A 24413-nucleotide genomic window follows, 5' to 3' on the forward strand; every position below is an offset into this window, starting at 1 on the left:
CCAGGGACCATACTTTGGGAATCACTCATTTGCACCACAAAAAACCGTGAAAGTTTAAAATTTGTGTACAGTTAAATATGTCTGCGTTTCCACTAAAGCTTTTGAATTTCTTAATTAAAAAGGTCTTCCCAGTCCCTATATTATACATATGGTCTCCAAGATTTATTTTATTGTTTTACAGTAAAATTTAAATATGTAATCATCAGGAATTTATTTTTGTATGGGGCACCAGATAGGCATTTTATTTCATTCTTTCAGAATGTTTTAACCGGTTGTCCTAGCACCAAATTATTAAATCATATTTGAATTAATGGATTATTAATACGGTGAATTAATTAAAAATTAAACAGTGGTGAGTTAAAATGCCACCTACAATAAATACTGGGGTTTGTTTCTGTGTCCTTGATCCTCTTCCAGGGCTCACTGTGTCTGTCCTTACTCTGGTGATACATTGACTTGATTGCAGTGGCTTTCAGAATGTCTTCTAATATATTTTTAAAATATTTTATTTATTTTTTTGAGAGAGACTGAGAGAGAGAGAGCACGAGAGGGGAGAGGGTCAGAGGGAGAAGCAGACTCCCTGCTGAGCAGGGAGCCCAATGCGGGACTCGATCCCAGGACTCCAGGATCATGACCTGAGCCAAAGGCAATTGCCCAACTAACTGAGCCACCCAGGAGCCCCAGAATATCTTCTAATATTATAAAAGACAAAACCTTTTCCCCACTCTTTCAGACTTTATGCTGTTTTTTGGCATTTACTCTTCTTCTTCTTCTTTTTTTTAAGATTTTATTTATTTATTTCACAGAGAGAGACACAGCGAGAGAGGGAACACAAGCAGGGGGAGTGGGAGAGGGAGAAGCAGGCTTCCTGCCAAGCAGGGAGCCCGATGCGGGGCTCGATCCCAGGATCCTGAGATCATGACCTGAGCCAAAGGCAGTTGCTTAACCAACTGAGCCACCCAGGTGCCCCGGCATTTACTCTTCTGTATAAAGTTTATGATATCTAATTTTTGGAAATCTGACAATTTTAATTGGAATTTCATTAAATTTATGTATTAGTTTAAGAGAACTGACCTTTTTTTGAGAATGACCTTTTTTTTAGAGATTTATTTCTTTTAGTTGGGGGGTGCAGAGGGAGAGAGAGAAATAGAATCTCAAGCAGACTCCACGCTAAGTGTGGTAACCCCACGACCCTGAGATCATGACCTGAGCTGAAACCAAGAGTCGGATGCTCAATTGACTGAGCCACCCAGGTGCCCTGGGAATTGACTTTTTTTTTTTTAAAGGATTTTATTTATTTATTTGACAGAGAGAGAGAAAGCGAGAGAGGGAACACAAGCAGGGGGAGTGGGAGAGGGAGAAGCAGGCCTCCCGCCGAGCAGAAAGCCCGATGTGGGGCTCGATCCCAGGACCCCGAGATCATGACCTGAGCCGAAGGCAGTCGCTTAACCGACTGAGCCACCCAGGCGCCCCGGGAATTGACTTTTTAAGAACTATTCTTTTCGGGGTGCGTGGGTGGCTCGGTCACTTAAGCATCTGCCTTCTGCTCAGGTCATGATCCCAGGGTCCTGGTTTTGAGCCCCACATCAAGCCCCACATGGAGCAGGGAGCCTACTTCTCCCTCTGCCCCTCCCCCTGCTCATGCTTTCTCTTAATCTCTCTCTCTCTCCCTCTCTCAAATAAAAAATTTTTTTAAAAAAGTATTCTTTTCACCCAAGATGTAGTATTTCTTTTCATGTTTTTAAATCTTTTTTTACGCCCTTCAATAAGATGTTAGTGTTGTTTATATAGATCTTATGCTTTTCCTGTTGAATATATTCGTAAGTGTTCTATAATTTTATAAGCATTTCTAGATGCTATAGATACACTGAAGAAAAACTGTTGGTTTATGTTCATGTATCTTGTGTGCAGCTAATGTACCAAATCCTTATTACTACTAGCATTTTTTTTTACTGAGTCTCTTAAGTGTTCTAGGTATATAGTTGTATCATCAGTGCAAAAATCATAGTTTTCTCTTCCTTTCCAATTTTATGCCAGTTGTGTTCTTATCTAATCGTATTTGTTTGACCCTACTGTAAGATATTATAATTATTATAAATGCAGTGGTTTTAATATTTCTTTGTTTAGGTTAATGTTAACAGCTAGGTTTTGGTACTAGCCTTTAATATGTAAGTAGTTTTTTTCTAGACTCTATTTTACTGTTTTTTTTTTTTTTTTTTAATAAATTGCTGCTGGATTTTATCAAATGTCTTTTTGTCATCTCATATTACACTCTGGCTTTTTCCTTCGATTTTGACTTATGTTTATAGAGTTTCTGATCTTGAACAATCTTTACATTTATGAAATAAACCTACTTGTTTATTGTGATACATTTCTAGCTTCTCATTGCTCTTTTTCTTTTTTTTTTTTTCATTTTAAAATTGAGATAATTCAGGGGTGCCTGGGTGGCTCAGTTGGTTAAGCCTCATGATCTTTGGCTCAGGTCATGATCCTGAGGTCCTGGGATTAAGCCCTGCATCGGGCTCCCTGCTCAGCAGTCTGCTTCTCTCTCTCCCTCTCCCTCTGCTGCGCCCCCTGCTTGTACTCTCTCTCTCTGTCAAATAAATAAATAAAATCTAAAATAAATAAATACATAAAATTGAGATAAGTCACATACCATAAAATTCACCTACTTAAAGTATACAAGTCAGTAGTTTCAAGTATATTTTGCAAAGTTATGCAGCTATCAGCATTATCTAATTCCAGAACATTTTTATTACCCCAGAAAGAAGCTCTGTCCCTGTTAGCGGTCATTGCCCATTCTCCCTCACCCATACCCCCTGGCAATCACTGAGATACTTTCTATGGCTATAGATTTGCCTCCTCTGGATACTTTGTATAAATGGAAGCATGCAGTATATGTCTTTGGGGCCAGGCTTCTTCCACTCAGCATGCTTTCGAGGTCTATCCGTGTCGTAGCACGTAGCAGTACTTCACTCTTCTTTATGAGTGAGTCAGTCCCCTGCCATTGTATGACTATACCCGTTTGTTCTCCACTTAGTAGTTGATGGCCTTTCGGGTTGTTTCTACCTTTTGGCTATTAGAATAATGCTGCTTTGAATATTTGTGTACAATTTTTGTGTCAACACGTGTTTTAATTTCTCTTGGGTATACACCCCCAGTGGACTTGCTGGGTTACGTAGGAACAATATGTTTAACTTTCTGAGGAAATGCCAAACTGTTTTCCAGAGCTGCTGCACCATTTTACATTCCCGCCCACAGTGTATGACACTTGTTATTTTTTTTTTTTTTTAAGATTTTATTTATTTGTCAGAGAGAGAGCGAGCACAAGCAGGGGGAATGGCAGACAGAGGGAGAAGCAGGCTCCCCACTGAGCAAGGAGCCCAATGTGGGACTTGATCCCAGGATCCTGGGATCATGATCTGAGCTGAAAGCAGATGCTTAACGGACTGAGCCTCCCAGGCGCCCCCCTCCCCTCTTTTTAAGTTGTATTTATGAGAGAGAGAGAGGGAGAGAGTTGGGGGGGAGGGGGAGGCAGAGGGAGAGAATCTCCAGCGGACCCCCTGCTGAGCAAGGAGCCTGATGCAGGGCTGGATCCCAGGACTCTGCATGACCTGAGCCGAAATCAAGAGTCAGACACTTAACCTACTGAGCCACCCAGGAGCCCCTACTCTCTCCTTTTAATTACAGCCATCCTGGTGGGTGTGAAGCGGCATCTCATCACGGTTTTGATTTGCATTTCCCTGGTGACTAATGATGTTGAGCCTCTCTCGTGTGCTTATTGGCCATTTGTATATCTTCTTAGAGAAGTATCTATTCCTATCTTTTGCCCATTTTTGAATCGGGTTATTTGTTGATGTGTGCGAGTTTTTAATAGTTTTTAATATTTTTTAAGGAGTTTATTCTTACTGTTTCTATTTTGTGAGGGGGCACTCCAACTTTTTTGGGGTTTTGCTGAACATTATCAGATCACTGGGAGAAACAGTAGTTTCTAGGCAATTAATGTTTTTGTCTATTTCTTTGGTTTGCCTTAGAGAGTAACTCAGACATCTCCTCTACAAGGACCTAACCCGTCGTGGATGCACCACCAGTCATACCTCATGCAGCCTTCAGTGAGTGTTCAGGAGTGGGCAAAAGCCAAAGAGTTTGATGTAAAGAAAAACAATGGGATCTGATGATAGACTATGTGGGTGTGAGTTCTGGCTCAGTCCCTCGTGCAACGCAGCTGTATGACCTGAAATTCTGTCAGTTTGTTATTCTTAAGAGGAGGACCCCTCCACACTGACGGGCAGAGCACCTGTTGCTGTTGGGCAGCTGGGTCGCTACTCACCTATCATTTCCCAGGACTTTTAAATGTCTGTCCTCAGCGGTCCTGGTAGGCGTGAATCGCTCTGGCTTAGTTGGATGCTGCCAGCTAACCCTGTCCTTTGTTGCCGCCTCCAGGGTTCCGTTCTGCCGCCGGGGATGGATCACCCCATTTCTCTGCAGCCTGCCTCCATGATGGGACCTCTTACCCAGCAACTGGGGCACCTCTCGCTCAGCAGCACGGGCACGGTAAAGCCAAGCGGGCTGTTTCTGATTTCAGACTCCGACTGAGCAGGGGTACCTATGCAGTGCTCTTCAGCGTAAATGCTTGTGAATGAGGGTGGCAGTCACTTCAGTGTCACTGAAGGCACGGCTCAGACCCCGACTAGGAGATAAACAGAATATCGCCATGCCGCTCCCCTTTTAACCGATTCCTACTCACGAAACTAAATAGTGCTTCTGTCTACACCGCAGTTTACCCAGGAGCTCACACACATTTCCTAGAAATCCTTCCCAACATGGTGACCAGAAGAACGGGTGAAGCTCAGCAGGTTTCTTGCGGGTCCGCTGCACGGTGGTGCGCAGGCCGGAGGAGGAAGGGAAGCCCCGGGGGCGCACGTCTCTCTAAGCCTGTGTACTTAGCAGCCCCTGGAGCGCTCCGGAGAAGGGACAATTAAATGCCACTCTCTGGGGATGAAACCTAGGCATCAGTCGTTTTTAGAGCTCCCCGGGTGCTTTAAATGTCGCCAGGAGTCCACTCCCTGCTCTGAGCCTGTGGATGGCTCTCATTCTAGTACGTGCCGGCGGCCGCCCCGCTGCCAGGAGCTTACATCGCCCCGTACACCCCCGTGCCTTCCGCCGGTGTCGCAGCCGAGGTAAGAGCTTTCTGGTCTCGCGGAATCGCGCGTAGGAAAACGCACAGAGGGAGGTTTGCCCCCGATCGAGATCTTCCTCTAACGGCGCCTGGGTGGCTCAGCTGGTTAGGTGACTGCCTTCAGCTCGGCTCGTGATCCCGGCGTCCTGGGATCGAGCCCCGCATCGGGCTCCCTGCTCGGCGAGAGGCCTGCTTCTCCCTCTGCCTCTGCCTGCAGCTCCCCCAGCTTGTGCTCTCTCAACATTTTAGGAAAGGAAAAAAAAAAAGATCTCCCTCTAACAGTGATGCTGATTCCGCGCGCGCGGTCAGCTTCTGGGCGTGTGAGTGAGCGTAGGAAGGAAGGACCTCGTCCGTCCGTGCCCTTGAACGAGGCGCTCGTTGAGGCCGGCCCGTACTGAGCCGCGTCTCGGCAAGAGGCTAGGGTGCGCGGTGTGTCGGGGAGGCGCTGCTGTGTGCGCGTGGGAGGGGGAGCTGGGGCAGGACACCCCACTCTGGGGGGCACAGGCGCGCCGAGCTTGACTCTCCGGCCTCGGCTGCGGTGCAGGAGAGCGGCGGCCAGCAGACCCAGGTGCCGGTGGAGGCGCCCTCAGACCACGGGCTCTACTCCTTCCAGTTCAACAAGTAGCAGCGGTAAGCGCGCCCCCCCCCCACCCCCGGTTTATGCCTGCTCTAGGGTTCCCCTCCCCCTCTTGCTGGCGACAGGCATCCCTCTTTTTCTCGTGCTTTACTGAGCTTTGCAAATATTGCCTTTTTTTTTTTTTTTTTTGGACAAATTGCAGGTTTGTGGCTACCCTGCTTTCCCTGCTTTAAGCAAGTCTGTCAGTGTCACTGGCGTTTGCTCACTTTGTGTCTCTGTGTCACATTTGGGTAATTCTCAAAATAGGTCTAATTTGGGGGCGCCTGGGTGGCTCAGTCGTTAAGTGTCTGCCTTTGGCTCAGGTCATGATCCCAGCGTCCTGGGATCGAGCCCCGCATCGGGCTCCCTGCTCGGCGGGAAGCCTGCTTCTCCCTCTCCCACTCCCCCTGCTTGTGTTCTCTCTCTTTCTCAAATAAATAAATACAATCTTAAAAAATATATGTCAAGTTTTTTATTGCATTTTTATGGTAATCTGTGATCAGTGACTGTGACTTGCTGAGAGCTCAGGTGATAGTTAACAGTTTTAACAATAAAGTATTTTTGAATTAAGGTCTGCCTATTATTTTTTGAGACCTGCTATTGCACACCTAATCGGCTACAGTGTAGTGTAAACATACTTTTTATATGCAGTGGGAAACCAGAAATTTCATCTGACTTGCTCTGTTGTGGTATTTGCTTTATTGCAGTGGTCTGGAAGCGAACCCGCATCGTGTCTGAGGTGCGCCCGGACGCCTGAATCATCGGAGAGGCTGATGCTCCCGAACTCCAGAGCGCTGACGGGATACAGACCCGCCGAGGGCCCTGCTAAGGACTAACACTTGGGCAGCGCTTTTCACAGGCCTGGGCCTGGAGAAAAGAAATCTCTGCACTCCTGCCCTCTGCTTCTTCCTCCATTCCTGGGGAGGCCTGGGGGAACCGTCACTTTTTGTGTGTGCTGCATTCAAGGCGATCAAAAGAACTCTTTTTCTTTCTTTTGCAAAGAAAGTTTTATATTTTGTTTTTAACTGCAATATACTCTTTCCATATCCCAAAGAGACATAGTGCCTTGAGCTTCTTCTCATCTTTATGAAAAACAGTTTTTGATGTGTTGGACTTATCTGAGGAGGCTTTAAAATTTTTTTGTTATTTCTTTAAAAAAAGGGAAAAACAGTGCAGTGAGAGAACACTGATGAAGGAGTCCCACGGTGGGCCCTTATGTGGAGTTGAGTTATGGGCTTATTTTGGTGTGTGGTGGGTGTGTGTGGAGAATATACAGACTTTACAAATTTTGGTTTATAAAGCTCTTAGCTCACACATCCCATCTCTTCTTCACACATTGTATGCCTTCTTTCTCTCATCCAGACTGTTCTTTTTCTCTTTTTTATACAGCAGAGCCTGCCGACTTTGCCTTTTTTACAGTTTTTAATTTTGTGAATTTCTTTTTTGAATGAAATTTTCTAGGGACTTTTTTGGGGGCTGGGCAAGGAGCAGGTAGAACACTAAGCAGGCAACGGAAGTGGCTTTTCCTCCCTCTGCCTTGCCACATCCTGGGAGAAAAGACCAGACTTTTGCCTTCAGGAAGCAGAGATGTGACGTAGGCTCATTAAGAGACACTCCCGCAGTCTTTGGAAGCCATCCTTGAGTCAAATTTAGATGAAGAGTAGGTCTTCCCTGGCGAGTTCCAGAAGGGTGGGCTTTTGACTTCTGACTAATTCTTCTCACCACTGAGGCCAGCACCGTCTGAGGGGAAGTGTCTTCTCCAGCGACAGCTTTTCGGGAGTCCCTGCTCCCCTGTTTCCTGGAGGGTCTCCTTTCCTGCCCTGGGTCCCAGGGCCCCTGTCTTCCCTGCCTCACATCGCGGTGCTCAGAGCAGCCTTTGCAGTTATGACCGTGCTGTGGAAGATCAGCTGCTTCCTCTGGGCCAGTGGTTCTCAGGAAGGTGGTTTTGTCCCCTAGAGGCCACTTGGAAATCTCTAGAGACATTTCTGATGGCCTTGCTTGGGGCTGAGGGCCGTGTGCTACCGGCGTCTAGTGGCTGGAGCGGCAGGGACGCTGTTACACATCCTGCAGGTGCACAGAACAGCCCCCACTCCCCTCCCCCCGAAGAATTATTTGGCTCCAAATGTCGGTGGTGCCAAGGTCCGAAACCTTGACGTAGACAGTGTTGTTACCACCTCTGGTGCCAGAGGACCTGGTAAATTCCCAGCCCAACCCTGGACGGGCAGGGCCTTTTGATAGTGTAACTGGTTGAGAGGGACAGAACTGGGGTCCTTGAATTTTCCCCAGGCTTTGACCTTGGATACTTGTGTACCGCGCGAGCCGTCCTAGAAAGGCTTGTGCTGTTGTGTCCGTGCCACGTGCACGTGCACACACACACACACACACACGTTCAGCAGGGTCAAGGTGTGGGGACTGTTCGGGGTTGTGCGCCGTGCAGGGGTGGGAAGGGACAGAGCTCTCTGTGACTGTCCAGGGCAACCTGCTCTGCCCTGATTTGTTTGGATCCCTTTTCCAGGGACCCAGGACGTTAAAAATAATGTTCCTTCTTGTGGAAGGATGACAGGGAGCTGGGATGGAAAAGGGCAATAAACCCCATCCCGTTATTTACAAGGTCAGCCATCCTTAAAAGCCTGTATTTCCCTCTGGAAGGCCCCGTCCGCCCTGGCGCCGTGCCCGTGGGGACAGGAGGAAGCCTTCGCCCCTGTCCGGGAAGTGAGGGCCCGCGGCTGTCCGCTCCGGTCCCTCGCTCCCGCGCCGGCAGTCCTGCTCCCCTGCACGGCAAGGTCAGGTGCTTTTCACCCGGCGGGCAGAAAGCCAAAGAGAGACGATGGAGAACCCGGTGTCTGCTGGGGCAGCTGTCGAGAGAGGAAGGAGAGGACACGGAGGGAAAAGCAGCTGAGGCAGCAGTGCTCGGACAGAGAGCTCGCAGCCAGCTTTCCCTTCCCGAAGTGAGAGTCCCGCGCTCCCTGCCCCTCGGCTGCCCTTTTGCGCAGTCCCGAGGCAGGGGAGGCGGCTACGGGTAGGGTGTCAGGTGTGGAGGACGGAATTCCCACTCTTCGTTTCCTCATGGCTACTGCCCACCTCAGGAAGGGCTTCTCCCTCGTAGAGCAGCCCCCCATCCGGTCGCGTTCTAGAAGGGTGTGGCTGGGCAAGTAGCTCTTGTTTCCGAGTCTCCAGCCCTGAGTCGAGGAAAGTATACCATAGATTTCTTGTCAGTGGCCTTGAAGAAGAAGAGAAAACAAATCCAGAATCCTGTTCCTCCGATTGCTAGTTTGGAGGAGGCTTGCTGGGCAGGCCACTGACAGCCCAGTGGCGTGGGGGCCTTTCGGGTATGGAAACTTGTTCATGTGGCGGTTGCCTCTCCTTTGCCTCCCAGAACTTTTTTTTTAACTTTATTTTTTTCCCCCAGAACTCTTGATTCTATTGTCTGTTTTTGCTTTTTTTTTTTTTTTTTAATGTTTAAATGGCCAGGATTTTGCTTTGTTTTAAATAATGGAGTTACCTTTTGTGTGTTCTTCTCATGTGACTCTCCCTAAGGGCTCTGGCGAGTGTTTGTGGTTTGGACAGGTTTGGGCACGGGAAGGGATGGGGAGCCTCGAGTTATTTCTGTAGTAGTTAATGGCGCTGTAGAATTTTTTGGTTTTGGGGTTACGCTCCTGTTTTTCCCCTAGGTGTTAGTTCACGTCTAACAGTTAGTTGCTAAGGTGAGTGAGGGAGTGGGGAAAGGGGAGACCGGAATGAGGGATGCTTTTTCTCTCACGAAATAGCCTGTTGGTGGCAGTAGTGCCAGGGGCCGTGTAGGGGGCCTGGGGCCGGGCTCTCTAAACGCTGTGCTTAGCGTCTTCTCAGTTGTCTTCATGGAGCCGCGTCACCTCACCCCCCACCCCCACCCGTTACAGACGCTTGTAACACCCTTAAGATACTTTGTGTTTTTCTGTTTCTGTGCAAGTAGAGTGTGTCCGAGTCCCTTCCTCAGATGGAGGCTCAGAGCCTGCCTGTCCCATCTCAGGTCAGTGTTCTTACTGTTCCCTTCACGCTCTGAGCTGATGTTCAAACCCTAAGCTGAGCAGACCTTTGGAGGAGGGTGTGGGTAGAGGGTAAGGAAGATGTGGGAATGATGATAAGGAGAGATGTTATTTTTTAAGACTGTGGTTAACCAAAGAATTTGAAGAGCTGCCAAGACTCGGAAGCCCGGTGGCTCTGAAGAGGCAACGGCCCTTGGCAGGATCACGTAGGTAGGGGCGGTAGGAGGACATTACACTCGCTGAGGGTGAAGACTGGACTCGCTGCTCTACCCGCTCGTCCTGGGTTGGGCCACCTCAGCCCAGCTCCAGTCCTCTTCCTTCCTTCACTCTCTGGTCAGTGAGCTCGTTCACCCCGGTGGTGCCTGCGGCGCTCACTCCCTGCTCCTTCCGTGCCCGCCTAAGTACGGCCTGTCGCTTTGCACCGAAAGGCCCTTGAGAGGCCGAGTTGGAACGGGATGTTGCAGGGATCTGACAGTTTAGTCTTTGGGGGGGGCGGGACCATTGCTGCTCCGTTGTGCACAGGCTCCACCTTCTGGGGGAGCAGCGGCACTGCACCTGGGAGGGCTCCTTGACCTTCTTAACCAGTGGCAATAAACTTAGGGCCGTGATCAGGTCTCAACTCGGCCGCAGAGAAGAGGGTGGGGGTGATGCAAGCCGAGGTGTCAGGGCTACGTGTTCAACTTGTGCCTGCTCGCACTGAGTCCTCCTTAAACCAACTACTCGATTTCTGTGTACCTGCATTTTAGGTCCTTCCGAGCATGAGCAGAGCCCTCATACTTCCTCACCTTTCATTTCCCACTTTCTTTTTAAAGGAGGGTCTTCCTTCAGCCTCCAAAGCCGGCCTGGGCGCTGTCACCCTTCTGATCTTTGCTGACCTCAGTAGCGGTGCGCCCCACATGACTGTGCTCGTGACAAAGCGAGGCGCCCTCCCGCCCATCACCGTTGCTGCTTCTCCCTGCCAAAGCTACTGCAACCATATACCAGAACTTTTGTCCTCGTGACACATCTACCTCACAATTTCAGTTCAGCGAGGGCACAGGCACCTGGTTTACCTCCTTCCTTCCCTTCATGAGCTGGGGGCTAGAAGGGGTTCATGATCAAATGCAGTCAACTTCTGGTAATTTCTATTTCTGGAGTGTCGTCTTTGGGATTTTTTGCTCATTACGCCCCCTAGAGTAGTGTGACCTCTTCAGTTCGGTCTCACTGTGGTAGGCCGGGGGTCGGGGGTCGGGGGGGTGGGCCATGAATGATCGCCTAGGATCTTAACTAATGCTTGGGAGCCACCCCTAGGAACCCCGCCATAGGCGCCCATCTCAGAACTTGGGGATTAAGAGTTGGCCAGTGGCCGCCGAGTAGCTGAGAGGTAAGCAAGTACCGAAGAGGGAAGCTGGTGTCCCTGCACCTGGTATCGTCTGAGGGTTCACCGAAACAAAACTTCCAACCTGGAGGGTGGTAAGATTTCCCAGCCTGAGTAAAGAAAGTCCTCACGCCATTATTGGTGTCCCTGTCCCAACACATTTTTTGGGTGGTGAGTGCATGCACTTGTCATCTTGAACAGGAAATATTTAAACGCACACATTTTGTACATTTTTTATCTGGAAGCTTCTAGTTTTATACTCTTTTCATGTCTATGCCAGTGCTATCTACCCTTCTAGTTTATTCTTCCTTTTTGACCCTTGGTATTTTCATGTTCCTTCCCTACAACTTGGTATAGCTCCATTTTGTCTTATTTCAACTTTTGTCTTGAAATAAAACACATAAGTCTACCCCCTGGTGTTTTATCCGTGGGCAGAAGTTGGGAGGTTGGTGATGGGCCCGTATCTGCTACTCTGGGAACCCAAGTGGCAGCTTAGGAAGCCAAGGTGGCGTCTCACAAGGCAAGGAGTAGGCACCCGGAATGGCACTTTGCTCAGGTGCCAGGAGCACTAAGAACCCGTTCCCTCCACATAAGCAGAAACTCTGCCGTGGATGCCTCTTGTACGGCAAGGGCCAAGCTTGGAGGTTTAGGGACAAACCTTGGAAGTTTAGGAGCAGGCTGCTCCCCTGCCACCTATCTCCTACACCAGACGAGTCATCCTCGCCCTAATACCCAGTCTTCCCCTTAAGCAAGTGTGAGAACCTATGTGGAAGGGAAGATAAATACACAAGAGTCTTTTGAATCTCTATCAAATGTGGTTTTTATTTCAACTGACAAGCACTTTCCTACAGCTGCACTTGTGGAACATCACATGGCAAAAACAGGAGGTTTTTTTCTCTAGACCTTTTTTTTTTTCTTTTTTAAACCTTATTAAAAATGAGATTGGTCCTAAAAATATAGAAAGAAATAAATTTAAATTCACAAAAAACTGTACATTATCAAAAAGTCACTAAAACACCACATTTGGTTATATAAAAAGTCAAGTCCCTTTTGTTGTAAAAGGAACATGGAAACTTGTTGGTGTTGATGGTGCGGTTTCTTCCTGTTACCAGACTGATAGAGGGGAGGGGAAACAAAGGGGCAGGGGGTGGGTTTCATTATTGTTTAACCTGCCTTCCCTACCAAATGCTCTTATTTGTCAAGAAGAGAAAATCCACCTAGCTCGAGGGGCGGTGAAGATGAGGAAAGAACATGAGAAATGGCCCCTTTGATCATGCCCTACCCCCACCCCCCCTTTCAGCCCCAACTTCTTCAAACTGAGGCTAGGACTCCACCCCATCTGAAGAGTGCCTGGTCCCTAGGGAAAAGAGATGGAGCTGGGAGAGGAACACAAAGAATCGGAACATGGAGATTTCACTCCCCCGTCCACCTCGCCTCCAACAATAAAATTAATCTAGTACATTTTATATCGGGGAAAACTGCCATGGGGAAAAAAGAAGAGCCCCCAACTATAACAGTTCCAAACGTTTGACTGACACAAACTTTGTTACAGCGCAGTTATTTAGATAAAATATAAATATTTATGCATAATATAAAGTCAATTCAAATATTCTTCAATCCACCTCTTAAAAGCAAAAAAAAAAAAAAAAAAAAAAAATCTCAAATAAAATTAAAAGTTTTGAGGTTTATCTGACAGAAAAGGCGACTTTAGAAATAGGCCATGGGGGAGAAGGGGGGCATAAAGGAATAAGAGAGGGGCTGCCCCAGGACCTCCCCACTCTGCCCCCCACCCCCTTCAGTGGCTAACCAGTGCTGCCAGAAGTACAAGGAATGCTCCACCTCGCCTGGCGCCCCCTCCCCCACCAATGGAACATTTCTTGGACGCCTCAGCTCTCTGCTTGGGCCGGCCAACAGCCACCTCCCCAGTGCAAGTACCCGTAATCTCTGATGGGAGGGGCGCTGCTGAGCAGGAAAGCAGGGGGGCAGGGGCCCATGGCTGTAGCTGGGAGTTAGCAGCTTTCCTCTCACATGCTGGGGCTTAACTTGGGCATAGTCACATGTAGGGCAGTGGTGGACCCAGAACCCCTCTTCCCTACTCTCTTGTGCTCTGGGGTCTCTGCTGCTGCTGGGGAAGGGGTCCCAGGTATGAAGTAGATAAGGAAAGAAAAGCACAACTAAACCCACAGAAGCTCATGGGATTAGGGAAAGATCCAGTTCTACCCCTCTCCCTACAAAAGCTTAAGACTCAAAGCTATTGAAAGGAGAGGGAGTTCCTGCTGAAAGATTGCACAGTTTGAAGAGGCTGGAACAGAAATGCCTGGGAGAGAGGAGACAGAGCCTTGTACCCAGAAAAACTGCTCCTGTGGTTTCCCAAGGACAAAAATGTGATGGTTTGAAACACTAGGGAAGGTGGGAACAAAAAGATACTTGGGGAAACTGGATGCCATCAAACAGCACAGGGGCACAATCACAGCATCCTCCCTCCCTCCCCCCGACACACACACACACACACACACAGACACACACAGACACACACACACAGACACACACACATACACACCTCTCTCTGAGGCCAGCTGATTGCTACCTGGCCTCCATCTTGGGAGTGCGCCCAAACTCAGCAGTAGTTGTCCCTGAGGAGTTCCCAAGAGGGAGGTTTGGGTAAGAGGTGGGGAAGGAGGCTGGAAGGCCCAGGGTCCAGGGTGCCTCCCTGCCCTCTCCCCAGCTACTGAGTTTCAAAAAAAGGCTAGAAACTCAGCATGTGAGGAGCATCCAACATTACAGAGGGGGTAGCTATTGGCAGGACGATGAGGACAGAGAGAAAGACAGGGACCTCTGAACTTCTATTTCCTTTGAGGGGAAAAAAGATTTGGGGGGAGAGAAAAGGGTAGAGGAACCCGTACACGATAGCTTTACATTATTGGATGAGAGAAAATCTTAAAAGTAGGGAGAGGAGGGAAAAGGAAAAATTGAGAAAGTGGGAAGCAGGGAAGGGACTGAACATGGAAGCAGCATGTTCAGGGCCCGGTGTCCGGCTCGACACACTTGGGAGTTAAGTCCACTTTACTGGCCGTCACTGCGGGTCCACACACAGTACAGAGTGTTTTTCGGTTTCACACATTCACTAGAACTATTGCTATTGTTAAATAGCCCCAGAATGCTGGGGCACGTACAGGGAAGGAGAAGAAGGTGGGAGGAGGAAGCAGGGACTTCTTTCCTCCTCCTCATTTTAAATTAGGAAATAAAACAGAAAGGAAAAATTCTTTCTTTCTTTCTTTTTTTGGCTTTCAGTCCAGAAGGACCTCATCTCTGCCCCTCTTATTTGAGGAGCAAGAAGAGGAAAGGGAAAAAGGGGTGTAGGTAGGGGTAAGAGGATGTAGGGCGCTGCCAAGGGTAAGGTCAAAAATCAGGCTGAGATCTCTGACTTGAGTCTGGACCCAGGGCAGCATCAGCAGGTGAGAATGGCAGGGTTTTTGTTTGGAGGGCAGGGGGAGATGCCACGAGGTGACTCCCCACCTCCCTAGCCTCACAGATTGGCCTGTTTTCCCTGATAAAACTCCTCCCAGCGGCTCTCGAAGAAGCGGCGCATGATGTGCCCAGCCTTGCCCACTTCAGAGTCATCCTCATTGAAGGTCTGGCAGTTGTCAAAGACCAGGAGCGCATCCGCTGCAAACTCCTCTGAGCTGGTATACCTGGGCAGAGCGGGAGGCAGAGCTGTGAGCCAGGAGGAGTCACAGGAGTAACACAATAGCCAGGAGACATGCTGATGTCTACCTACCCTCCCCGGAGCAGCCGCTCCCGCATGGTGGAAAAATCCATAGGGTTTTTGATGATGCGCCGGTACCCGCTCACCAAACGTGGGTTCACAGGCTCCAGGAATGGCCAAGCTGCGTCATGGGACTCCATCTCCATCAAGATAATCCTGTCATTAAAGGGACAGGGATGGCTGCATCTCAGGAAGCAAATCCATTGACCCCTCTTAGTCCTTACTATGGCAAAGGTAGAGCCAGTTGTGCCCAGAATTCATTCAACTCACTCGCAAAATGTGAGATCACTGTGGTGGTTCCGCATGGAGAATCGCCGCCGCTTGGCGGGGGACAGCCCTTCTTCTGAGTACCGAGGCACTGCTGGGCTCTCTCGGCCCCTGGATAGTACCCGGCGTCGGCGGCCATCACCCTCCGCGAAGTTCAGCTCGTAACTACTTTTCCGCTTCTGGCCTCGTTTTGGGAAACCAGGCTTCTGAGCGAATCCTCCCTCTACCTGCTGAGGATGGGAAAAGGGTGAGATCAGTAACAGCTGGAGATGTACTCTGCTTGCCTTCCAGTTCATTACCATCCCTATTTGTCTAAGTGTGACTGAGGCTTCAAAACACTTCCACGCATCAGCCAGCATGTGCATCTACTCACATAATCCAATAAGGTAGGTAAAAGGGAAAATACAATCATTCCCCCTGTACAGAAGAAAGCAAGCGAGGCTACAGAATTTAAGTGACTTGTTCCAAGAGGGACCAGAATCCAGGTCTCCCAGCACCTAACCTGGAGCTCTTTCCAAGGGGACACTGAGGCATGGTAGGAAGTGCTGCTATCTGTAGGATTGGTGACAAATGGGATGAGAAAGAAAACCTCTGACTTCTGCTTGGGAGTGGGAATGAGAAAGCAGAAGCCTTACCTGGGCCAAACATACGGCACAGAACCAATCTCCTTCTGGGACAGCCTCCATCTTGGGCCGATGGCAGTAAATGTGGCAGCCACGATCACATCCATCACAAAGCAGAAGAAACTCATCGTTGTCACCCTTCCGGCAGACGAGACAGGTCTAGACCAAGGGTATGAGGAGGCAAGGTGAGCCCTCAAGCCTCTGCCTGCCGGTGACCCCACTCCCCCCATGAGCTGGGCTGCCCCCTCAGCCTTCCCAGGCTCTCCCAGCCTCTTACCACTTTGTTGACGGACTTCTCCCAGGCAATGGACCTCTCCAGCTGGCCCAGGCACAAGCACACCTGGGCTGCACTCCGGCACCGCTCAAGTGTCTGGCGCCAGGCCCGAATGCGAGGGGTGATCTCATAGGATCTGGGAGGTGGGGGGGGGGGGGGGGGAGAAAAAGTGGTGATCTTTGGATGAGGAGCAGGATCCATTAAACGTATCCCTTCTCCCCAAGACCAAGAATGGGGGTTGGGGCACTCACATCTCTGTCGTGGTGCACTGGGGGGTACCACTGGGCGTGCTGAGCAAGGCCTTCTCCAGTACAACCTCATGAGCTGGCCAGAGGGGCTCCCGTAGATACCGCCGCTCCACATTCTGCTCAAGGGCAGCAAGGCGCATCACAGCCAGGTCCAGCGGGTTGGTGGTTTTACGCTGGGGTGCCAGTCCTTCCCTACCTCGACCTCTCCAGGTGATATCCTCCTGGGAGTCAGGCAGATGCTCACAGTAGGCCAAGTCTTCCCGAGTAGAGTCTGGGTTGGGACATGTCCAGCCCTGCAGGTGGGAGAGAGGAATAAAACTCATTGTAAAGGAAGAAAATTAAGTGTAGAAAAAAAATCTAGTGTCATAAGAGATCACTTGTGAAATGAGGACCCAGGGTTTTTCCTAACAGAGTACAAGAGATGACCGCCTCCCCCTCAACAACTTCCTACCCAGTGCCAGCCCTAGTGTACCCGAATCTGCAGATCAGATAGGATAACCCGTTGTTCCAGCTCCTCTACCCACTGAAGCACAGCCAGGTCTGTCTCATAGGTCTTCTCTTTGGGGGACCAGCTCATAATCCCTTCTTGAAAGGCAGGTGGCTGACTAGGCTCAAAGATGGGGTCTGAGAACACAGAAGGCAGAGGGAAAGGCCCATCAATGAGGCCACTGTCCGCAGCAGCAGCTCAACGTTTATCCCTGGGCTCTTTAGCTCAGGCTGGTCAAAGTATTCATCTTACCCATAGAGGGCCGCAGGCAGACTTCCTGTAAGAAGTCCCTGTGCTTGTTGAGGTGTTTGTGAAGTGCCTTTTCTCGGATGCCTCGGGGGTGCAGGGCCTTGAGCGTAGCATCCAGTGTCTCAGGATCTTGGATGCACCACCAGCCAGAGCACATCTCTGTGAAGAGTTTACATATGTGGGGAGGGGGTGGGAACCAGCCATGAATCCTATGGCCCATATCTGATGCCACGCCTACCTATACTCTCAGCCATGCCACCTCAAGGGCACTCACCAGGGGGGACAGGCTGGGCTGTCAGCTGGGTTAGATAACGCTGTTCCATCTGTTTGAAGAACTTACTGGGGGGTCTCCCTCTCCGTTTTGGCTGTCCTAGCCCTGTGAGACTCTGTGATGTGCCCCCAGGGTCTCCTGTTCGTCTCCTAGAGGCCACCCCAGGTAAGGGGGCAGAAGAGAGCTGTGCTGGAGAACAGGGGTTGGCCGCACTGGGTCTATTCATCTGTGAGATGAAACACAAGACGAGGGCATTTTCACATTTATAGGACCCTAACGGCCCTATCCCTTCCCCCAGCTTCAGCACAAGCCCGCACCCAGGCACTACAGCCGTGGCAAGATGAAGTCAATTGCCTACCATTAATTCTGGCTACTTACTGGCTTGGAGGAGGCAGGCTGCTGAGGGGAGAGAGTAGGCTGGTCCTCAGAAACTGCTGGGGGTGGTGTAGGGGCAGCATTGCAAGGCATATGGGCTGAGAAGTTAAACCAGGGAGCTTGAGAATCAGGGATGGATTCTGCCTCATCAGGCTCTGGCTCCTCCAAGGGTTGTGATGGGGTTGGGTCCAGTTTTCCAGGGCTGCTGTCAGGTGTGAGGACTGAGCTGCTCAGCAGGGAGCCGTGGCTCTGAGTCTGGCTCAGCCAAGACAGGAAAGCTGACTGGCTGAGGTCATGCTGGCTCTGACCCAAGGACAAGGGGGAACCTTCTGGCTCCAGGAACCCATTTTGGGGCTGAGGATGGAGCTGAAGCTGGGGTTGGGGCTGGAGCTGGGGCTGAGCCTGAAGCTGAGGATGGGGCTGAATCTCGGGCTGAAGCTGGGCATCGGGCTGTTCTGAACCCTGACCCCGGCCAGGGGATTTCAGGTGCCTAGATTGTAGAGACCCAGGCTTAGTTTTCCGAGGTCGGCCTCGGGCCCGGGCAGGAGTACTGGCAGAGGTGCTGGAGCCAGCTAATTCCTTCTTCAGGGAGAAGGGGGCTGGGCTGGGTGCTGGATGGGCTGCCACTTTTAAGGAGTCAGTTTCCTGCTTTATCACATCCTCAGGAACTGTAAAGAGAAGTGAAGAGTTTAAAGCATCACTAATACATAAGGGGAAGGAAAGAGGGTATATAAATACAGGATAGACATTTTCTTTTTCTCTTGGACTTAATCCGCCCCTTTGAGATTCAATTGGGAACAACTTATATGCCAATGAACCAAGTATCTGGGAAAGAAACACTACTCTCCCAAGTAATCAAGAAGCAGCAGCATAATCATAAGCTAACATTTATTAAGAACCAGATAGATGTTAAACACTATCCTAAGAGTATTAACTCATCCTAATCCTCTCAACAGCCCTATGAGGTATACCTATTATCATCCCCATTTTATAAATGAAGAGACTGAAGCATACAGCAAGTAGGTGGGAAGTCTCACCCCACAGCCTGTTCTCTTAACCACTATGCTACACTGATTCTCATAAAATGAAAGAAACCCAAAAAGACTTGACAGAGAAAAAGGAACTGGTTAACTCTGTTAGATAGGACTCAATTCAGGCTCCCATGAAACACCTACGTAAGCTCTCCTCTGTTCCTTCCACAAAGATACCAGCCAAATAGGGCAACACCCAGTAGCGGCGTCTATAGCGGTCCTGACCCAAGGAGACGGCCCGAAGCATCTGGGATGAGTGAAGCAGCTTTTTTCGAAAGAAGAGCTGACGCTGGGTAGGCAATGGAAAGAAAGAGGAATAAAAAACACATTTCCAAAGAGTGACTCTGTCCAATATACGGGAGCTGTGCAATGGCTCTCAGCTTCCCTATAAAATTGATCCCATCTGGGGCCCAACTCACAAGGTGATAAATTCTCTCCCAGCCCACATCCCCAGATTCTGGGAGGTTAGAAGCACAGTACCTTGCTTAGTTTTTCTATCTGGCGCTCTAGCTCTGGGATGCTTGATGCTGTGGCATCAACCTGTAGAAGAAGCAAATGGACAATGAAAGGGAATTATTAGATTCAAGAAAGACAAATAATCTATTTCCAACTCCCACTGTCCTCAGTGTGGGGCTAGTACCTCTCCATCTCTTCGCCCCCTACGGCCATGGACAGTCGCTACAGTCTCTTCCTCTTCTTCTTCTTCCATGCCACTGGTCTCCTCCATGATGCGAGAACTGCGCCTCCGCCCCAGGCCCTCCTCTGGCCCTTGCATCTCTACCTCAGGCCGCCCAGTTCGTTTGGCCAGAGCAGTTTTCAGTCTTAAAACAGAGTAAGGGAAAAACTGCGGTGAGGAACGGGAGACTGCCACAAAAGGAACACCTGGATTCTAAGCCATCCTGAGCCCTGGGGTCAGGTCCCAACCCCAGGGGAGAGGCTACAGGCATCGGTTCCAGGGGCAAGTTCTGGCTATGCTTTACTCTCTTCCGCCTTCTCTCCTCTCTAGGCCCTACCCTCTGCCCATCCCTACCTCCGGAGCCGGCCTTCAACAATCCACTTGTTTTTCCTGTAGCTGGACATACTCTCCAGAGTCTTGTCGATCTCACTGTAGAGGAACAGGGAATGAGATTTTGAGGTAGAAGTGGTAGCACAAACAGAAAAGAAGGGAGGCTCAAGGGTAAAGGGGCTGCAGCTGAACAAGAGTTTCATCCTAGGGCCTAGGTTGGATAAATGGCAGAGGAAGGCTTAGATTCTCCCTGGGAGGGTACTAAGATCCAGTCCCCAAGTCGCTCTAGCATCTCCAGAGCATGGCAGTGGACACATCACCCCAGGACTTCTGGAAGGCTAAACCCTTCCCCTTCCCATTCTGACCAAAGCATACAGTAACCATCCCCATCCCAGACCCTCACTTGATGATGAGGGTGGAGCCATTGAGCTCATGCACAAGGAAGGCCAAGACAGCAGCTTTCTGTTGGGGGGGCTGGGCCTGAAAAGGCTGGGTGCGCAGGCTGTCACAGAGGGCTGGCTCCACTCCATATGCCATGAGGAAGCAGCGCAGGATCTCAGATACATTGTCTCTTGTCAGTGGGATCTCCGACACCTTCTCCCCCAAGATCTTTAAGGACTGTTTGGAGGAGAGCAGAATGGGAGTTAAGATAAAAAGTGAAATAACAGGTTGGGCGAATCTGGAACAAGAAAATACACTAGAAGAGAACTATGGGGTGAAGACATAAGAATCAAAGTGCTAACGCATGACGAGAGAAGACAAAGGAAAGGTACAAAAGAAAAGGAGTAAAATAAAGGAAAATGAACAAAATAAGCAGAGGGAAGTCAGGAAGAAAAACAGAAGGGAAAAAATATAAGGAAAACATAAATAGGAAGAAACCAGATCTCCTTTCACTTGTCCTGATCACTTCAGGGAGGGACTTTTGTGTTTAACTTAAAGACAAAGCAAAACTGAGACACAGCCCTGGATCCCAGGCCCTCCCAAGCTGCCTGGGGAAGGCCCTCACCTGACAGTAGGAGGGCAGGCCAGGGTCATAGAGCGCAGCCCTCAGGAGCCGCACCAGCAGATCTTGCACCTCACCCAGGCTGTTGCCTTGACACAGGAGTCCCTCCTGCAGGACCCCCAGGCTGGGTACATCTTTGGCGGGGTCAAAGCCCAGCACCTTGCCGAAGCTGTGCAGGAATTCCACGATGGTCAAGCAATCTGAGAAGGCCCCACTGGGCAGGATCAGACCAGGGATGCGTGAGAAGTCAGGTAGGGGCTGTAAGGATAAAAGTGGTAGGGTTTTCAAACATACCTGAAGGCAACAGTCTGGATATCTAGGAGGTTCTTCTTTTAGTGGAAATGTCTTCACAACTGGCCCCTCCAGGACCCAGGGACCCAGGACCTGTTACTCTCCCCTCACTACCTGGTGATCAGTCAGACACATATCCTCTGTGGGCTTCTTCATCTCTTCCAAGATCATCTGTTGCCTCTGCCGCTCCTCCAAGCGCCTCTGCATGGCCAGCGTTTTATCGGCTTTACAGCCTGATTTGCCTTTGGCCACTTCCTCCTTTTCCTTCATTTTTACCTTCTCCTTCTTCTCCCTCTTCACTTTTTCCTTCAGTTTTTCCTGCTTTGTCTTTACCTTCTCCTTCTCAGCCTACTCACCCAAAGGAGAGAGGGACCAAAAGTTCCATAAAGATTCCAGTCACCACCCTTCCCTGGTCCCCGCCCCCCCCACCTCAGGAGCCCACAAGCGTGGCTATAAAACAAGACCAACTCATATATGTCTTGCAGAATCAGTTTGGTGACTTCAAAGTTGTACTTGTGTGTACATGCACCTACCTTGGATTTCTTCTTAGCTTCCTTCTGCTTTAAGCTCTTGGTCTCTTGTTTCCGCTTGTTTCTGGCCTGTAAACCATAAGGGAAGTCATTTCTCCTCAAACTCTGAAAGCATCTCTGCTTGGGCTAGGATTCAAAAACAGACAAGGGTGCTGGGGAGGAGAGGTGAGAGATGGGATGAGGGGTTGGCAATGGATCAATTCTCTCACCCTGGAGATGCCCACATGATTCTTGAACAAGCCCAATTCTCCAAATCAAGCCCCCCCCTCCCCCCGCAAATTCCAGGTACGAAGGTATGCTGCTACATGAGGGGAGGTGGGGAGATGGGGAGGTGGCAAATGTAGGAGAAGGAAGAAGAGATGATGAAGCGGACTGTAGGAAAAGTTAACCCACTGTGTAATCTCTCTGATGGCCCTCACCTGCCCTTGGATAGTAGGCTGACACTCTCCTCGTTGTACCTTCTGCTTCATCTTCTTCTTGATTTTATTCATCTTTGTTTTATCCTCCTCATTCAGTGCTTCTGTGAGGGCAGAAAGAGAAATGAAGAGTGAGGCAGGCAGATTGATCTCCAGCACCCAGAGCAGCACATTCCTGTCACAAAGCTGACTTCCTAAGCAGCTCCCTGAAGAATCTAGTTTTGTTTTTTGGTATACATAACATGTTAGGGAGAAAAATGTTGAAGAGACACCTGCTGTGGGGTAGCACAAAGAACTCAAAACTCTCCTGCCCAGAAGTCCCAGCCCCTGGAACAGATTAGACTACTTTAGAAGGGGTCTTAGAGGCCGCAATGGCAGAATAGCCTTGTAACCTGTCTCTTTCCCAGGCTACCTGGCAGGGGCATCAACCCACAGACTGATTTCAGAGCAGAGAACGAAAACAAAACCAAACTGCCAGGGAAAAAGGGTGGTCTCCAAAGTTGGAAGCACCAATTAAAAAGAATGTGCCAGAAAGGAAGGGCTCAAATAACGGATACCTCAGTAGAATCGGATCAACACTGACATAGCTATTGCTTATGCTCAGTTCTTATGCCTTGCTCTACCAAAAAAATATAAATTTCTCTGCTTTTGGAAGACTGAATATTGAAGTGGAATGCTGAAAACAATAGTATGTGTTAGAAATGATGTTTTTGATAGGATAGTACCTATTCTATTCTGGCATGGACACACCACCACCATGTCCATACAGCAACGCCCTAAGTTAGACAGATACTACCTACAGATAACCCAGTATAGGCTTCTAGTACAATGTAAGTGTCTTGCTCCAGGTCATATGGTCAGAATGTGGCAGAGCTGGAACTCTGAATAGGAGTGAGAAGACTCCAAATTTTTTCAAACTCTTCATACTATATCAGGGTAAATGCAGTATCTGCTGAAAAATTACACATTTCCTACCTGTCTATCCATTAAAACAGTGCCAATTATCTTTGGATTCAGATGTGAATTCTGAACCTCTGTGATGGTAGCAATGAGTAAGGGTAAAGTGCACGACCCAAACCAATAAGCCAAGGAGCTGAAAGATGGCAAGAAAGGACATGGAAGCCCTCTCTTCCCCTATCAACATCTGGGGACCGACCACCCAAGGCTCCACTAGTATAAGCAATTCAAGAAGAAACAGGTTGCTGAAGTACCACAAAAGTGATGGGACCTTGGTGCTGCTTTCTAGGGAGGGGAAGGTGATTCAGATTCATTCTTTCCAGATAATTAATGTCAGTCATGCTCCTGGGAAACCCAGGCATTAGTAATTCCTCAACATTTCCAAAACTTCAGGGGCACTGGGTGGCTCAGTTGGTTAAGCATCTGCCTTTGGCTCAGGTCATGATCCCAGAGTCCTGGGATTGAGCCCCGCATTGGGCTCCCTGCTCAGTGGAGTCTGCTTCTCCCTCCCCCTCTCCCTCTGCTCGTGCTCTCTCTCTCACTCTAATAAATAAGTAAAAATCTTAAAATAAAAAAACAAACAAAAAAACGCATTTCCAATACTTCACAGAGCAAGCAGAATCCTAACGTAAGAGACACTACTGTACCTTGGGCCTCCAGTTTCTTTAGGAGGCGGTTATCTGTCTTATTCAGCAGCTCAGCGATTTTGACCTTGGGTGGCCGACCTCGTCCCCGTTTCACCTTGGGGACTTCCTTAGTCTTGGCCTTCTCAGTGTTTCGAGGTCGGCCCCGTTTCCCAGTAATTGCCTGAATCCTGGATGGGATCTCCTCTGCTGAGAGCTGTACCCACTGTAAGCCCTAAGGTAATGAAGAAGACTATTACAACGTGAGGGTGCAAGCCACCATATCCTCTGAATCATTAAATGCCCCAGACCCTCCAAACCCCGCAAGAAGCTACAGCTTCTCCACCGACTCTTTCTCAGAGACAAAAGCATATTTAACCCTGGGGTGTGCACCTCTGGCGTGTCTCTCTCTTCAAAGAAATCTCCAACAGGCATACGGGGACTGAAACTGAAGTGCTCACGGCGTACATTGTGGACCACGTTGCGGCTCAGGTACTAAAAGGAGGAGGCAAAGTGGCATTAATGAAGTCACAGCCCTATCATGCCTTTGTCCAGCAAGAGCACAAACAGAACAGGCCAAAGAGCAGAAAATGCTAGCCTGCTGCCCCCGGGCCCAAGAAAGGAGTCTGTGCTTCCATTAAAATGCCCATGAGATGGAATACGAAGCTTCAGCAAAGCTTGAGTAGTTACATCCTTGTGAAAAGGCATTAAATTATTTCTGTATATTATGTAGTAGGTCCCCTCACTTCTTGGAGAATAGCAAATCTAGCTTCTTTGTACAAACGAAGAGCTTATCCAAAGATTTTCTCCCTTTACCTC

At 49.3% G+C, this 24413-nt stretch overlaps 2 protein-coding genes across 9 annotated transcripts in view; one reads left to right on the forward strand and one right to left on the reverse strand.

Moving 5' to 3' along the window:
• Positions 1 to 6852, forward strand: part of RBMS2 (RNA binding motif single stranded interacting protein 2) — a 67366-nt gene extending 60514 nt beyond the window's left edge. For 3 of the 4 annotated variants that reach the window (XM_036117083.2, XM_036117104.2, XM_036117090.2), the window contains 4 exons: positions 4035 to 4112; positions 4444 to 4554; positions 5100 to 5180; positions 6503 to 6852. In XM_036117083.2, coding sequence (XP_035972976.1) covers positions 4035 to 4112; positions 4444 to 4554; positions 5100 to 5180; positions 6503 to 6631 — 399 coding nt within the window. In that variant the 3' untranslated portion in view covers positions 6632 to 6852. Of the gene's footprint in view, positions 1 to 4034; positions 4113 to 4443; positions 4555 to 5099; positions 5181 to 5723; positions 5810 to 6502 lie in introns of all 4 variants that reach the window. The other variant, XM_078076140.1, reaches the window with a different exon arrangement.
• Positions 6853 to 11972: 5120 nt separating this feature from the next.
• The window catches only part of BAZ2A (bromodomain adjacent to zinc finger domain 2A), a 34247-nt gene continuing 21806 nt past the window's right edge, over positions 11973 to 24413 (reverse strand). For 4 of the 5 annotated variants that reach the window (XM_036116968.2, XM_036116979.2, XM_036116988.2 and 1 more), the window contains 21 exons: positions 23988 to 24089; positions 23619 to 23829; positions 22018 to 22118; positions 21602 to 21667; positions 21183 to 21416; positions 20781 to 21035; positions 20178 to 20392; positions 19799 to 19873; positions 19409 to 19589; positions 19249 to 19308; positions 18913 to 19057; positions 17741 to 18405; positions 17366 to 17588; positions 17095 to 17250; positions 16828 to 16979; positions 16359 to 16648; positions 16111 to 16243; positions 15846 to 15992; positions 15214 to 15440; positions 14956 to 15099; positions 11973 to 14869 (listed from right to left, as the gene is read on the reverse strand). In XM_036116968.2, coding sequence (XP_035972861.1) covers positions 14704 to 14869; positions 14956 to 15099; positions 15214 to 15440; positions 15846 to 15992; positions 16111 to 16243; positions 16359 to 16648; positions 16828 to 16979; positions 17095 to 17250; positions 17366 to 17588; positions 17741 to 18405; positions 18913 to 19057; positions 19249 to 19308; positions 19409 to 19589; positions 19799 to 19873; positions 20178 to 20392; positions 20781 to 21035; positions 21183 to 21416; positions 21602 to 21667; positions 22018 to 22118; positions 23619 to 23829; positions 23988 to 24089 — 3948 coding nt within the window. In that variant the 3' untranslated portion in view covers positions 11973 to 14703. The remainder of the gene's footprint in view (positions 14870 to 14955; positions 15100 to 15213; positions 15441 to 15845; positions 15993 to 16110; positions 16244 to 16358; positions 16649 to 16827; positions 16980 to 17094; positions 17251 to 17365; positions 17589 to 17740; positions 18406 to 18912; positions 19058 to 19248; positions 19309 to 19408; positions 19590 to 19798; positions 19874 to 20177; positions 20393 to 20780; positions 21036 to 21182; positions 21417 to 21601; positions 21668 to 22017; positions 22119 to 23618; positions 23830 to 23987; positions 24090 to 24413) is intronic. The other variant, XM_078076138.1, reaches the window with a different exon arrangement.

Source organism: Halichoerus grypus, chromosome 6, assembly GCF_964656455.1.
Source record: "Halichoerus grypus chromosome 6, mHalGry1.hap1.1, whole genome shotgun sequence".
Lineage (NCBI taxonomy): Eukaryota > Metazoa > Chordata > Mammalia > Carnivora > Phocidae > Halichoerus > Halichoerus grypus.